Below are 15433 nucleotides of genomic sequence, written 5' to 3' on the forward strand. Positions count from 1 at the left end.
TGGGAGAGTATGACACAAAAGAATTCGCAGATACGTTCCCTCCTCCTTCCTGTCAGTAATTCATTTTGGGTCTCTCAGACTCAGACTGGACCTTCTTGAGGGGAAGGACCTTGTCTCTTATTGTTTTGCGCTAACCCAAAGGCTCAGTAGAGTGCTCAGCCCAAAATAGATGCTCGATAAATATTGTGGATTAATTGACTGGTCTCTGCAGTCGGATGGGAAACTGGAAAGGAGTCAGAGAAGCTCGATAAAAGGGATCAAATGACTAGAAAAAGGCCCCTTTGGGATTCTGCGGTCGGAACAGGGAAAGCAGGTTAAGTCATGAAAGGCTATCGTGAAGAGGAGGCTGGCTGCTTCTTCACCTTGAGGGAAGGAAAAATAAGATGAAGCGGGTTTATATAGTATTATCGGAGATTGAAGCTAGAGTTAGAGCTAAGTGGGTTAGAACTTTCTTGAAAGTAAAGGTGGTTAATCCTGGAATGGTCATCATTGGGCATTACAAAATCTCTGTTTCTGTAGCCGATCGCGATAGGACCGACAGGGTCTCACATCAAGTTCTTTAATCTCCTCTTTAGAACCTCCTTAAACCATCATCCCTGCCATTGCGTTAGAGAAGCAGCGTGACCTAGTGGATAGGGCCTGGGAGCCAGAGGACCTGGGTTCTAATCCCGAATCCACCACATCTCTGCTGGGCGACCTTGCACGAGTCACTTCACTTCTCAGTGCCTCAGTTCCCTAACCTGCAGAAGGGGGATTCAATACCTGGCCTTCCTCCTATTTAGATGGCGAACCCCATGTGGGACCTGATGATTTTATATCTACCCCAGTGCTTAGTGCCTAAGCCCGTCAAAAGGCAGGGACTGTCTCTATCTGTTACCGATTTGTACATTCCAAGCGCTTAGTCCAGTGCTTTGCACATAGTAAGCGCTCAATAAATACTACTGAATGAATAGTAAGCACTTCACAAATACCACAGTGATTATTATTATTCCTGGCCATTGGCAAGCCGGGGATTCTGCCTGGGGTTGTGGCAAAAAGTCCTCCCCTTCTTGGTTTCTACGTTGACTGGGATTTAACCGACCCTTAGGGCATCTGACCCAGTGAAAGCTCCTCCCCTTTGCTGTTTCCAGGACCATCGACCTTTGAGCTGCACTCTCATTCCAGACCAAATGGGAAACTGGAGGAGTCACGGAATCCTTGCTAGATAAAAGGATTGGATCCTCAAGAGAAGGCTGAGGAAGTGGGCTCCTGGATTGTAAAATGTTCTTTTTATCATTATTTGTTCCAACCATTAACTGAGGATGAACTCTATTCCCCTGCCAAGTTCTTTTCTCCCACTGCACAGGAATATTGGGTTTGCTATTGAAGGTTACTCATTAGTTCTGGACTGCTAGTCATTTCAAGTTTGAAAATGAACCATAAAAAGTACTACAGAATTTATTTTGTAAAGACAGTCTACTGTATCTACATAGGTGAAGTCAAGGGAAGAGTTTTTCAAGCAGTGCAGAGAGCTAAATTGAAAATTTAGGCCAATCAACCTCCACCCCACATGTCTTTTCCTGGATAGAGGGTTTCTGCATCTTCCCTGTCCTGCTCCAAAAAACCCCAACAATCCAACAGTTCTCTCTTAAATCTCCAGTTCTCTTTGGCCAGGCAGATACAGCCAACGTCTGTGACATCGACGTCCCCCAACGCGCGTTCTGTCGGGGCTCCATCCAGTTTACATCCAGTCAGGGCTTCTCGGGAAGAGAAAGGGCTTCTTGGGTTTTCCATGCCCAACTCTATTTTTGAAGGCTTTGATTTAGCCCTAACTAACAGTGTAGGGAATTTGAGGAGAAATACTTAAAGTGCTAGGAATTAATGGCCCAAGAAATTTCACTACATAAAGCCCAGCCTCCCTTCACTCTCTTCTGAAGTAACTGACCCCACTGATTGGAAACCATGCCCATTCTCATCCCCCCTTGGATTGCGTTGGCATTTGGAGGAGGGGAGGGGACGTATTATTGAGAAAGATCAAAAACCTGCAGAATTCCAGGACTCCTGGACTGCGTCTAGGACTGTCTTGGGCCGGAAGGGGGGCAGCAGCTGTGCCCAACTGAACCGCGGAGGAAGACTTTTCTGTCTGACTGGGGAACTTAGAAATTCACCAGAAATAACTAGCAAGAACAATTTGAATGACCGACAGTTGTAGCCAGAGGGATGACCTGGAAGGAGAGCAACCACCACCCCCACAAGGGTCCTGCTTCCCACCGGATAGTGAGGCCACGGGCGGCAATGGGGTAAATGGGGGAGCTGGAAAAACTGAAATTTTGTTCTCAATACCTTTTCCTACAAAAAGAAAAACTTACAAGTCCTCTGGCAAGGACGATCAAGTGCCCTCAACTCACACGTTTTCCCTCGGGCCAGAAGAAAAACATCCTGTGGAAATCCAGGCTTCTAGACATCGCTAACCTAACAATCTAATTCAGTCAGATTCAAGAGAGAAGAAGTCACATGGTTATGTAAGCAGTCAGTTATTATATAATTAGCAACAGTCAAGGTTTCCTTCGCTTTGGGAGGCTTTGCCCTTTTACCTAGTGGATTTTTGTTGCTCCGCCAGCTCTCGCTACGTGTCAATCATTTGTGCCTGGCATCCCCATCAGATCGCAAGCTCCTTGAGGGCAGAGACCTTGCGTCTTGCCACTCCTAACCCTCCCAAGCATATATTACGTGAGGATGACTCAGTAAACCCTCAATACGTAGTACTGATTGACTGGCTGGAGAACATCATAATAATGATAATTGAAGTTTTTGTTAAGGGCATACTATATGCCCAGAACTGTCCTAAGGGCTGCGGCATACGCAAGATTATCGGGTCCCACACGGGGCTCAATCTAAGTAGGAGGGGGAACAGGTATTGAAACCCCATTTTGCAGATGAGGGAACTGAGGCACGGAGAAGTGAAGTGACCTGCCCAAGGTCACACAGCAGACAAGTAGCGGATCTGGGATTAGAACCCAGTTCCTCTGACTCCCGGGCCCGTTTCAACGATACGATAGTCCTTGCTTTCCTTAAGTGTAGAGTATTTGTCTAGCTACCCACAGACTGAATCAAATACTTCGGAGCTAGGCTGCCAGATATATTTGAAAAGAGCCAAAAGTGTTGGTAGTATCTGTCAATTGCATTTTTCAACTTTGGTGGAAATGTCTTCCACACAACTAAGAGATGCGTTTGGTACATTCAAACCTGGGATTTAAAACTTGTTTTGACGCCTCCATTGATGAAATTGTCAATCTGCTTGTTCTAAACGGTTGAGCCACAAAAAATAGCGCCATTCGTCCTTTAAAAGATTTACAGGTGTGAGAAGTCCTTCTTGAAATCACATCTCCTCCAGGAGGTCTTCCAGAATCATTTCCCATCTCTCCTCCTTACACCCCCCACCCAGCTGCCACTTCATTGCACCTGGGTTCTCATCACCCAGGCCGCCACCTCACTGAAGAATCTATGTACCTATCTTTATAATTTATTGGTTCCTCCTATCTGTAGTTTTAGTTAGTGCCGGTCTCCCGCACTGAATTGTAAACTGTTTAAAGGCAGGGATCATGTCTCCTAATTCTCGTGAACTCTCCCAAGTGTTTAGAGCAAAGCTCTGCACAGAGTGGATACTCAAATCCCATTGATTGAAAAGGATCCAGGCTTAACTTTCAAGCTTGATTTGCCAAGTTACTGAAAATGAAACAGCCTACTAAAACATGTATCTCCCCTTCCAAAATATGAGTTCATTACATTCTGAGGCGTGTGCTGCCACAGAATACGGTAATTTTTGTTTCAGTGAGTCAGTATCCAGTTACACTCAACTTTACCCTCCATTTCAATTCAGGCTACATAGTCTATTTTACCAAACCGGACTTTGGCGAGGTGGAATTGGTATCAGAAGCTCAGAACTTTTGTTTTCAGGCGTGCCTTCCTCTTTTTTCCGTGTGGTGTTCAAAAAAGTGCAAAGTTACACTCAGTGACACCTGACAACCAAAGAGAGAAGGCAGTTGAAGATGTCTGGGGAGGTGGTGCTAATTCCGACCTACAGTATTTACCCGATCCTCATTCGGTCCACGCATTTAAGCAAAGGAGTGCAATCTACACTAGAGTGTGTCGTAGATTTATGAGTGGGATAAACGTCAATTAGGAGCATAAAGTAGTCAACAAAGCGGCTTTATTCTTGTCCTGTTGTGCCAAATTTTGTATTTTCTGCACTTGGACAGCATCTTTCGAGAGCCCTCTGTGGACAGGGACTTGTATTAAGTGCTTGGAAAAGTACAAAAGAGTTTGAAGACATGAGCCATGCCCTCGAGGAGCTTACGGTCTAACAGGGGAGACAGCCATTTCAATTCTAGACTCAGCATGTGACAGGGTATGTAGGGTAGGTACTTCAATTTTATAGGGGAAGAGGTAACTTAGGTGCCCTTGCTTTACGGTGCGTAACGATGTATTCCACAAAGATCTCACAAGACACAGACCTCCCCATGTAAATACTTAGAACAAAAAATGAAAGGTAGTTTAAGAAGGTAATTTTGATACCAACTGAAGCACCCCCGGCCCAGTTTTTGGAAGGATCTTCTACCAGAAGTATCCACATGCACAATTTGCCTGACAGATAATTAATTCCAACTCTCCCGGGTTCACACATTTACCACAGGTAATACAACCAATGCCCGAAAAACAAAGGAAGGCTTCTTTCTACCTGCTTAAAATCTTGCCGCTCTACCAGATTGGTATCCTCTCCATTCGATTATTGCTGCCTCACTGTTGCTTGCCATTCTACCTTGCTCAACCTATGGGATTTTTATTGCTTTAACCTAAGAAGCTTTTTGTGAGTATTATCGCTCACAGTTTTACAAGTTAGGAAAATAAAAATACAAGACCTTCTCATTCGTGTGCTTGAAGAAACAAGCCTTTCTGGCCTCCCGCCCGGCTGCCCCTCGAAGTCCAGATATTTGAGTAAATATGCCCACCTTCACTTTTCCTTTGAAAGAAGCTGTTGGCTCATTGTTTAGATTGGAAGGTAATGAACTCAGAGGCGCAGCTTGATCATCCGGGGAGGGACGGGGTTAGCACAGGTAACTGAAATCTTCAGGAATTCCACTGTCCTCATTTTCGGCAATACTTCTCTCTCCTCCTCTTCCTCTTCCAACACGTTAGTCAAAGCCAGAAACAGCAAACTGGATGGGTCTGTGTTCCGTCTTCTCTCTCTCACGCTATCTCCTGCCCGAGTGTCAGTAGAAGTGTTACTGGACAGTGGAATGGCCAAAAGGTCAAAAGGAAGGAGGAAGAGACCGATCAGCCCCAGCCCTAGATCATCAAGAGCTGCCGCTGCCCGAAGGGGCGTGGAGAGGTGGCAAAATCGGCCATCGTCTGCACTCTGGTATTTGACGGCAAGAAGCTTAGACAGCAATATCACTGGTATTGGCAACCCGTGGCAACTTTGGTGGTCCTGACCCCTAAGCTCCCGTTTCTGAACGGGCAACTCCATTCAAGGAAAGCAAGGCTGACAAGAGAACTGCAGATCGCACCCACGATTCCTTAAAGCCTTCATCCTGTGAGGTGCAGGTAAACCCGGAGGTCCGGTTGTGTTCGGTTTAAAATCATTAGGCTTCTACCAAGTCGGTCCAAGCGAGTGTCTCATACTTAGCTGCTATCCCACGTGGAAGGGAAAAAAAAGACTGTTTCAGCATAGAATGAGAACAACGTAGGAATTGAACTGTAGTGTACGATCCACGATTTCAGCCAGGGAAAAAAAGAATTATTCAGGTGACCTGGGAGCCCAGGATTTAGTCCCCTCAGGGAAGCTGACACGTTGTGGACTATCGCTCCCTGTTTCAAGGGGCTAAGAGGAGAATACTAGGTCTGTACTGAGCGTCACCTTACAAAGGACCCCCCCTCCACTACAAACTATTTTAATGGTTCCATTTTTACTCTGTCAGGTAAGCATGACTTGTGAACCTCTTTTTTTTTCTTTTTCTATTTGGGAAATTTGACATCTAATAATGACAGTTCTTGGAAACTGCCTTTTCTTGCTGCTGGACTTCACCCATGGAGATATTCAGGACATAAGAGGGGGATTCGGTTTGTGTCCAAAGCCTTTATAAATAGACTAAGAATCCTACTGCCTTCTTCATTACCTCCTTTCAGTGAACGTCTGAAAGCCCGAACGTTACTGTCGGTTGAGGGTCGCCCCGACGACTGAGGAAGTGGTGAGCGATACGAGTCGATGGTATTTTCAGTTTGTTTCCAAACACAAATTATTGCTGTTAAAAACCTGATCCAAGTGCCTTGCCAACCTACGCGAGCGAGAGACCACAGTCTCCCATTTGCCATGCGCTTCTGAAGAAGATCAGAAGGACTGCTAACTAGTGACAAAGAGATTAGTCTCGCCAAACCTTGTGACACACCCAAGCGTTCCCATCCCAAGAAATGAACCAAGTCGATTTGATTGGGGGTTACAGACTTTGAAGGGTGAGGGAATATTTTCTTTTTTTTTTTTTTTTATGGTATATGTTCAGTGTTTACTGTGCACCGGGCACTGAGCCCTGGGGCAGTTACAAGCTAATCAGGTTGGACACAGTCCTTGTCCCACATGGGGCTCAGTCCCCCTTTTACAGATGAGGTAACTGAGGCACAGCGAAGTTAAGTGACTTGCCCAAGGTCACACAGCAGACCAGTGGTGGAGCTGGCGTTAGAACCCAGGTCCTTCTGACCCCCAGGCCTGTGCTCCACCCATTTGGCCACGCCGCTTCTTTTCTTCCGCAACCTAAAATGGCTGTTTGCCCACCGGATTCCCAGAGCATTTTTCGGCAAGAGATCGAAACGTTGACATCAGCACTCAGAGACCGCCCCGTCTCGGCGGAATGTGCGGAGCCTTGTCTCCTCCATCGCCATTAACGGAACTAAGGTTCACCGGCTCCCCCGCCTCCACGGGACCACGTAACTGAAATCACTCTTTCGGTGAAATTTCCCTAATCCGCCAACTCTCCTATCCCGTAGCCCATCATTCCCGGTTTCACTGTGTTTAACGTGGGTTTTAGTGAATGAATGGCATCGGTTTACAAATTCAACCTTCGTGAATGTGGTCTTTTAATAGGGGAACGCCACATGGTATATGCTGTGTATCCTAACCTGATATAGATGCACTCACAGATGGAATCATGAAAATAGCAGAGGACACGTTTTAAATGTGTCTCGCTGTACAGAATCCCAAACTACAAATGCTCAAATATAAAATCGAAATTTCTTTTTTAGATGGCGCCGGTCGCCGGTGCGTTCTTTACATGCCTACGAGAAAAGGGATGGGGGCGGAGAGCACGTACCAACATCTACAAGGGTACGCTTTAAAAAAAAATGAATTTAACATCTATCTACAATTTGGAAGGTAAATTCGTTAAATATTCCATTTAGTAGCCGTGGAAAGACACGGGACTTTGGCCTGAGGGTTTGAGATTGCCGAATCTCCCCAATGAGTAAAATCCTCCCAAATCACCTTGGGGCTGATCTGGGAAAAAGAGAAACGGCACCACTCTTTTGGCCCAGGTCCTGGCCTTGCCGAAATGGGTCACGTTTGAAAAGATAACAGTTCAGGTCATTCAAGACGAACAACAACGGAAACCTGCTCAGAAGTACTCGTGAGCCACGGTAGTTGAAAATTCTTAGAAATTCTTAAAATAGCAGAGGAGGGAATACAAATTGGGCCAGGATTTTGAAATTTAATCGGGTGTCTTATAATTGGGTCACGTTGACAAAAATCAGGTCACGTTCAGACATCCTCTTCTTCCGTACTTTCGCTAGTTTGCGGGGTCAGTTTCTGAGACAGCGAGAGAAGACATGCGGGACCGCTGATTTATTTTAACCACGTCAACAAATCCGGAAAGGGCTGTCACCTTCTGGACTCCTCTTTTTTTGTTTCTTTCCCTCGCCTAATAAGGTTAAATCGGGAACGACACCGGGGGTCGGGTTGTACCACGACCCCTCTGCCCTCTGCAGAGGGGGAAAGGGGGGGAAGGTGGGAGGACGGACGACGACAGGGAATCCTGAGCCAAAGTCCACGACATAAAAACGTGGAATTCCCACCGGGATCGGCGCTGCTTGGGGCATCGGCCCTCCGTTGGCCGCTCCCAGGCCTCTGGAGGAGCGAGGCCGCTCCCACTCCCGCGCCGGGGACCCGAGCTCCCCCGCCGCTGGCCCGGGGGGACTGGCCAGGAGCGAGCCTGCAGCCGGCCCAGGGGCCTCATAGCTGCCCCGGGGAGGCTCGCGGCTGCCCCAGGGGGGGATTGGCCAGGAGCGACCCCGCAGCCGGCCCAGGGGGGCTGGGCTGGCCCAGGGAGGCTGGCCAGGGGCGAGCCCGCAGCTGGCCCAGGGGGGCTCGCAGCTAGCCCAGGGGGACCGGCCAGGTGCGAGCTCGCAGGGGGCCCGGGGGGCGTGGGGGAGGGCTCCCGGCAGGTCCGGGGGGACCGGCCGGGGGGGAGGTGGGGGCGGGTCAGACGTCGCTGGGCGAGCGGGCCCTCTGGGCCAGTCCGGCGGGGACGCAGCCGCAGCAGGCCAGCCACAGGGCCTTCTGGATCTCCTGGTTCCGAAAGGCGTAGATGACGGGGTTGATGACGGAGTTGTAGGTGGCCGGCAGGAGGGTGGCGTAGGTGTACATGGAGGGGTAGGTGGAGTCGGCGACGAGCGAGTAGAGGGTGAAGGGCATCCAGCAGGCGGCGAAGGTGCCCAGGATGATGGCCAGGGTGGACACGCCCTTGCGCGTGGTCACATAGTGGGAGGTGGCCAAGAAGTGGTGCTGCACGGCGATCTGGTGGGCGTGGCGCACGACGATCTTACAGATCTGGATGTAGAGCTGGAGCATGAGCGCGAAGAGGAGGAGGAAGGACACGGACAGCACGGCCGCGTGGTTCTTGGTCAGCGGCCGGATGACGCTGCAGGTGGACTCGTCCCGGAGGCAGTTCCAGCCCAGGACCGGCAGCAGGCCCAGCCCGACGGAGGCCCCCCACAGCAGCACCAGCATCGCGTAGGTGAAGGTCACCGTCCGCTCCGAGTTGTAGGTCAGGGCGTAGTAGAGGGAGAGGTAACGGTCGACGGTGATGGCCAGCAGGCTGCAGACGGAGGCGGAGAACGAGGCGACGATGAGGCCCACGGTGACCAAGGTGGTGGCCTCCGAGCGCAGCAGGTAAGCGGAGGCGAAGTGGCCCACCAGGCCCAGGCCGGCCAGGAGGTCGGCCAGGGCCAGGCTGCCTATGAGCAGGAACATGGGGGCCCGCAGCCCCGGGTTGTGGCAGATGACCAGGACCACCACGGCGTTCTCGCAGGAGATGAGGGTGCCCGACGTGCAGAGGACCACGTCCCAGGGGTTGACGGCCGGCCCGGGCCCCGCCTCCACCACCGGGCTCTGGGCCGAGGCCGCGGCCGACGCGTTCTCCGGCCCGGCCCCGGGCCGCCAGCTGGAGTTGGCCCTCGGATCCGCGTTCATCGTCGCCCCCGCTCCTCCTCAGCGGACGGACATGGCTCGGGGACGGCCCACGCGCGGACGCCCGGCCTCAGGCCACGGACCCGCACGCCGGCCTCGCCCGGGACGCCGACCCCTCCGGCCGCCGGGCCCCGGGCCCGGCCCGCCCGCCTCCGATTCCTTCCGACGCCCTGAAACGAAGGGGAGGGGAAGGGGCAGAGACGCAAGGGTTGCCCCGAGAGGCTGCCGCCGGCCGGGGGGGGGGGGAGGAAGGGCACCCCCCCCGCGACCAAAACGACCCCCCCCTCCCGACCCACCCGCGGCGAGGTGCGGCCCGCGACCCCGTCGGTTCCCGCCGGGCTGCACGGGGGCAGGAGGAGGAGGAGGAGGGAAAGGGGGGGGCTGTCCGTCCCCAGGGCTTAGGCCGAGATACGATCGAGTGGGTGAACGGGAAAGGGGTGGGGGGGGGACGAAAGGGGGAGCCGTCCTTTCCGAGGGCTCGGCCCAGCGCTCTGCACAGAGTGGCCGCTCCGGTAAATGCGACTGACTGCCTGAATGCGTGGGAAAGGGGGGAGACGGACGGAGGGAGGGGAAATGAAAGGGGGAGCCGTCCACTGCGAGGGCTCGGCCCAGCGCTCTGCACAGAGTGAGCCTCCGTAAATGCGACTGCCTGAATGAGTGGGAAAGGGGGGGGACGGACGGAGGGAGGGGAAATGAAAGGGGGAGCCGTCCACTGCGAGGGCTCGGCCCAGCGCTCTGCACAGAGTCGGCGCTCCGGTAAATGCGACTGACTGCATGAATGGGAAAGGGGCCAGGTGGACGGATGGAGGGGGTGGGGAAGGGAAATGAAAGGGGGAGCCGTCCTTTCCGAGGGCTCGGCCCAGCGCTCTGCACAGAGTCGGCGCTCCGTAAATGCGACCGACTGACTGCATGAATGGGAAAAGGGGGAGACGGACGGATGGAGGGGTAATGAAAGGGGGAGCCGTCCTTTCCGAGGGCTCGGCCCAGCGCTCTGCACAGAGTGAGCGCTCCGTAAATGCGACTGACTGACTGACTGAATGAATGGGAAGGGGTAATGCAAGGGGGAGCTGTCCATTCCAACGGCTCGGCCCAGTGCCGTGCCCAGAGTGAGCGCTCCGTAAATGCGATTGAATGAATGAATGAATGAATGAATGAATGAATGGGAAAGGGGGGGAGACGGACGGATGGAGGGGCCGGGGGCGGGGAGGGGTGAGCTGCCCATTCCGAGGGCTCGCCCAGTGCTCCGCACACAGTGAGCGCTCCGGAAATACGACCGAATGAATCAACGAATGAATGGGAGAGGGCGATGAAAGGGGGAGCTGTCCATGGCCGGGGCTCGGGCTCCGTAAATACGATCGAGAGGGAAAGGGGGGGGGGGGGAGACGGACGGACGGACGGAGGGGCCGGGGGTGGGAGGGATAAGGAGAGGGGGAGCCGTCCGCGGCGAGGGCTCGGCCCAGGGCCCCGCACAGAGCGAGCGCTCGCTCAGCAGGACGGAGTGAACGAATGAATGCCTGCAGGTGAAGGGGGCGTGGCGGAGCGGCGGTCACCTTGCGGGCGGGGGCCCGGGGGGCTCCGGTCCGGTCCCGCGCGGTGCGGTCCGTCGGCGTGGGGGCTCGCGGGCGGCGGGTGCGGAGGGGCCCGCGGCGGACGCTGCACCGGCTCCCGGGGCCGCCGCGCTCAACATAGCGCCGCTCGCCCGGTCCCGGCCGCCGGCTCCGCGCGCCACCCCGGCACTGCGCAGGCGCGGGAGGAGGCGGGGGGGAGGGGGGGGGCGGCGCGCGGGCGGGCGCGCGGGCGGGCCGGGGGGAGCTCCCCCTGGCGCGCGCCGGGCGCGAGCCCCTCCCGCCGCACGTGCGCCGCCCGCGCGCCCGCCCTCGCGCCCGCCCGCACGGGGAAGAAGCCCCCGGGGAAAGAAACATGGCGGCCGGCGGCCCGCTCACAGGACGCGGGGCCTGCCCCTCTGCCCGCCCCACCCGGGGGTAAGTAACGGCCTCCTCCTTCCCCCTCCTCTTCTTCTTCTTCTTCTCCTCCTTCTCCTTCTTCCTCCTCCTCTTCTTCTTCTTCTTCCTCCTCCTCTTCTTCTTCTTCTTCTCCTTCTTCCTCCTCCTCTTCTTCTTCTTCTCCTTCTTCCTCTTCTTCTTCTTCTCCTTCTCCTTCTTCTTCTTCTTCTTCTCCTTCTTCCTCCTCCTCTTCTTCTTCTTCTTCCTCCTTCTTCTTCTTCCTCCTCCTCCTCTTCTTCCTCCTCCTCCTCTTCTTCTTCTTCTTCTTCTTCTTCCTCCTCCTCCTCCCCCCGACAACGGGGGGCGGGCCCCGTCCAGTCCTCCTCTCCCCCACTCATCAATAGGGGTTGGTCACCTCACATATTGTTATTATTCTGTTAGCATTCATTCAATAGTATGTCATAATGTGTTATATTATTCTATTAGCATTCATTCACTAGTATGTCATCGTATCATCTATTACTGTATCATAGTAGCATTGATTCAATAGTATGTAATAATGTGTTATATTATTATATTAGCATTCATTCAATAGTATGTAATAATATATTATATTATTATATTAGCATTCATTCAACAGTATGTCGTAATATCATATATTACTATATCATATTAGCACTCATTCAATAGTATTTCATAATATTATTATAGTATATTAGCAGTCATTCAGTAGTACTTAATGTAGTATATTAGCATTCATTCAATAGTATTTAATAATATGATATATTATTGTTGTATTAGCATTCATTCAATAGTATTTAATAATATTAATAATGGTGGTATTTGTTAAGCACTTACTATGTGCCGAGCACTGTTCTAAGCACTAGGGGAGATACAGGGTCATCAGGTTGTCCCACATGAGGCTCACAGGCTTCATCCCCATTTGACAGCTGAGGGAACTGAGGCCCAGAGAAGTTAAGTGACCTACCCAAAGTCACCCAGCTGACAAGGGGCAGAGTCGGGATTCGAACCCACGACCTCTGACTCCCAAGCCCATGCTCTTTCCACTGAACCATGCTGCTTCTCTACAGAAGTGAAGTGACTTGCCCAAAGTCACCCAGCTGACAAGGGGCGGAGCCTGGATTCGAACCCATGACCTCTGACTCCCAAGCCCGGGCTCTTGCCACTGAGCCACGCTGCTTCTCTGTCATTGGGCAGGAATGGTCTCTATCCGTTGCCAAATTGCACATTCCAAGCGCTTAGTACAGAGCTCTGCACATAGGAAGCACTCAGTAAATACGATTGAATAAATAAGCCCTTACTCTGCGCCAAGCACTGCCCTAAGCGCCCGGGGAGATCCAGGGTCATCGGGTGGTCCCACGTGGGGCTCCCCGTCGTCATCCCCATTTTCCAGAGGAGGTCACCGAGGCTCAGGGAAGTGAAGCGACTCGCCCCAAGCCCCACGGCTGACAAGTGGCGAGGGCAGGGATTTGAACCCATGGCCGTGGACTCCCCAGCCCGGGCTCTTTCCACTGAGCCACGCCGTTTCGCTATATGCGGAGCACTGTGAAAAGAAGGAGGATGATGATGAGGGCATTCATTAAGCGCTTACTCTGGGCCAAGAACCGTCCTACTCACTGGGGTATCTACAAGGTAATCAGGTTGTCTAGCGTGGGGCTCACGGTCTTAATCCCCATTTTCCAGATGAGGGAACTGAGGCCCAGCGCATAGTAATAATGGTATTCGTTAAGCGCTTACTATGGGCCGAGCACTGCTCTAAGCGCCTGGGTATCTACAAGGTAGGCAGGCTGTCCCACGTGAGGCTCCCAGTCTTAATCCCCATTTTACAGATGAGGGAACCGAGGCACCGAGCATAGTAATAATGGTATTCGTTAAGCGCTTACTATGGGCTGAGCACTGCTCTAAGCGCCTGGGTATCTACAAGGTAATCAGGTTTTCCCACGTGAGGCTCACAGTCTTAATCCCCATTTTCCAGATGAGGGAACCGAGGCACCGAGCATAGTAATAATGGTATTTGTTAAGCGCTTACTATGGGCCGAGCACTGCTCTAAGCGCCTGGGTATATACAAGGTAAGCAGGCTGTCCCACGTGAGGCTCACAGTCTTAATCCCCATTTTACAGATGAGGGAACTGAGACGCAGAGAAGTAGTGTTTTGCCCAAGGTCACACAGCAGACGAGTGGTAGAGCCGGGATTAGAACCCACATCCTCTGACTCCCAGGCCCCTGCTCTTGCCACTAAGCCACACTACCAAGTGCTTGGGAGAGCACAACACAACAGAATAAGCGGACCCCGTTCCCCGCCCGCAACAGTTGCGAGGCCTTTCCCCGGTTGCAGCAGGGGAAGGGCCTGGGAAACGAACGTGTCTATGGACTCCCTCTCAAGCGCTTAGTACAGTGCTCAATAAATACGATGGATTGATGGAAAGAGCAGAGGCGGGTTGGAGACGCCTTTGCGTTTGTCCTCGGACCTGCCGCCTCCTCTTCTGTTTTTGTTTTTCCCAGCGGCTCCCATTTTTTGGTAAATATTTGTGTCCTCCCGGACGGTCGTCAACAGGGGGACTTTGTTATCACGGGAGGGTTTGCACAGGACGGAGGTCCTGGCGGGGTCAGGGAAGTTTGGATCAATTTATAGACGGGCAGCTTGCAGTGGGTGACTAGAAAGACCCCGAAGCCCCAGCAGCCTCCACCAGCTCAACCCCCATATCGCTGTAGCCACCGCCGAATCCCCCACCATTCCCGCCGAGAGAGACTCTCCTGCCCGAAGCGGCGTAGCTCAGCGGAAAGAGCCCGGGCTCGGGAGTCAGAGGCCGTGGGTTCTGATCCCGGCCCCGCCACTTGCCAGCTGGGTGACTCTGGGCAAGTCCCTTCTCGGTGCCTCAGTTGTCACTTCTCTGTGCCTCAGTGACCTCATCTGTCAAATGGGGATTAACCGTGAGCCTCACGTGGGACAACCTGGTGACCCTGTATCTCCCCCAGCGCTTAGAACAGTGCTCGGCACCTAATAAGCGCTTAACAAATACCAACATAATTATTGCCTCACCTGTAAAATGGGGATGAAGACTCTGAGTCCCATGTGGAACAACCTGATTACCTTGTATCCCCCCCCCCCCCCAGTGCTTAGAACAGTGCTTGGGCCATAGTGAGCGCTTAACAAATGCCATTATTATTATTATTGAGTCCTGCTATTAGTAAGACTGGGCTTTTCCCCTCCGACCTTTCCCCTCTGACCCGTCCCCAGGAACACTGCCCTGAAAACGAGTCCTGTGACTCTCCAACATCGTAGGCAAAGAGGGGCCTCACGAAGAGAGTAAACACATCTCACTTTCCTGCTGAACACCGCACCCACTTAAAAAAAAATGCAATCAAAAGAGGCCCTAGAAAGAAGCAGAGTGGCCGAGTGGACAGAGAACGGTCCTAGAGGGCAGGAGGACCCGGTTTCTCATCCCAGCTCTGCCACTTGTCCGCTTAATTTCTCTGTGCCTCAGTTACCTCATCTGCAAAATGGGGATTGAGACTGTAAGCCGCGTGTAGGATGTGGACCGAGTCCATCCTGATTAGCTCGTATTCACCCTAGTACGTCGCCTGGCACAGATAACATTAAGAAAAAAAGGAGTCGCATATTTGCCCAAAAGTGAAGGAAAGGTCTTGGCTCCGACTTCAGGAAGGATTGACAGAATGAGATGCCACCGTGGCTCTAGGGTCCGGTCAACAGGAAGAGTTGCTGGGTAGGGGTAGTGCCCAGGCCGGAAGACTCGGACTGGTCGCAGACGCAGTCGACCGCCTGAGCCGTGTCACCGGCATCACCAGCGTAGGTGCCAAGTTCTCATTATAAATGCAGGATCAAAAAGGGTGGCGGGGATTTTAGGACGGCTGAGACTCTCTCAAGCCCTTAGTACAGTGCTCTCCACTCAGTAAGCGCTCAGTAAATATGATCGACTGACTGGCCTAGGCTAGGGCTGGCTTCGAAGAGCTAATAAA

General features: G+C 52.7%; 2 protein-coding genes and 1 long non-coding RNA gene across 4 annotated transcripts in view; 2 read left to right on the plus strand and 1 right to left on the minus strand.

Annotated features, from left to right (window-relative positions):
- WASF3 (WASP family member 3) overlaps positions 1-6558 on the plus strand; it is a 91477-nt gene extending 84919 nt beyond the window's left edge. Inside the window, exon 18 of one of the 2 annotated variants that reach the window (XM_029047907.2) lies at positions 6166-6558. The gene's annotated coding sequence lies outside the window, so the exon portion shown is untranslated. Of the gene's footprint in view, positions 1-1130; positions 2914-6165 lie in introns of those variants that run through there. The other variant, XM_029047909.2, reaches the window with a different exon arrangement.
- Positions 6559-7086: 528 nt separating this feature from the next.
- Positions 7087-11212, minus strand: GPR12 (G protein-coupled receptor 12). Its single transcript, XM_029048587.2, has 2 exons — positions 11041-11212; positions 7087-9660 (listed from the first exon to the last, which is right to left on the minus strand). The coding sequence occupies exon 2, from the start codon at positions 9491-9493 to the stop codon at positions 8504-8506; it is 990 nt and encodes a 329-aa protein (XP_028904420.1). The 5' UTR covers positions 9494-9660; positions 11041-11212; the 3' UTR covers positions 7087-8503.
- Positions 11213-11387: 175 nt separating this feature from the next.
- Positions 11388-15433, plus strand: part of LOC120639041 — a 58440-nt gene continuing 54394 nt past the window's right edge. Inside the window, exon 1 of the long non-coding RNA XR_005661184.1 lies at positions 11388-11472. This is a non-coding gene — a long non-coding RNA (uncharacterized LOC120639041). The remainder of the gene's footprint in view (positions 11473-15433) is intronic.

The sequence above is a fragment of the Ornithorhynchus anatinus genome, chromosome 20, assembly GCF_004115215.2.
Source record: "Ornithorhynchus anatinus isolate Pmale09 chromosome 20, mOrnAna1.pri.v4, whole genome shotgun sequence".
Classification (NCBI taxonomy): domain Eukaryota; kingdom Metazoa; phylum Chordata; class Mammalia; order Monotremata; family Ornithorhynchidae; genus Ornithorhynchus; species Ornithorhynchus anatinus.

Coding starts and splice junctions, on each gene's coding strand:
- GPR12 (XM_029048587.2), bottom strand. CDS start 9,493: ATGAACGCGGATCCGAGGGCCAACTCCAGCTGGCGGCCCGGGGCCGGG.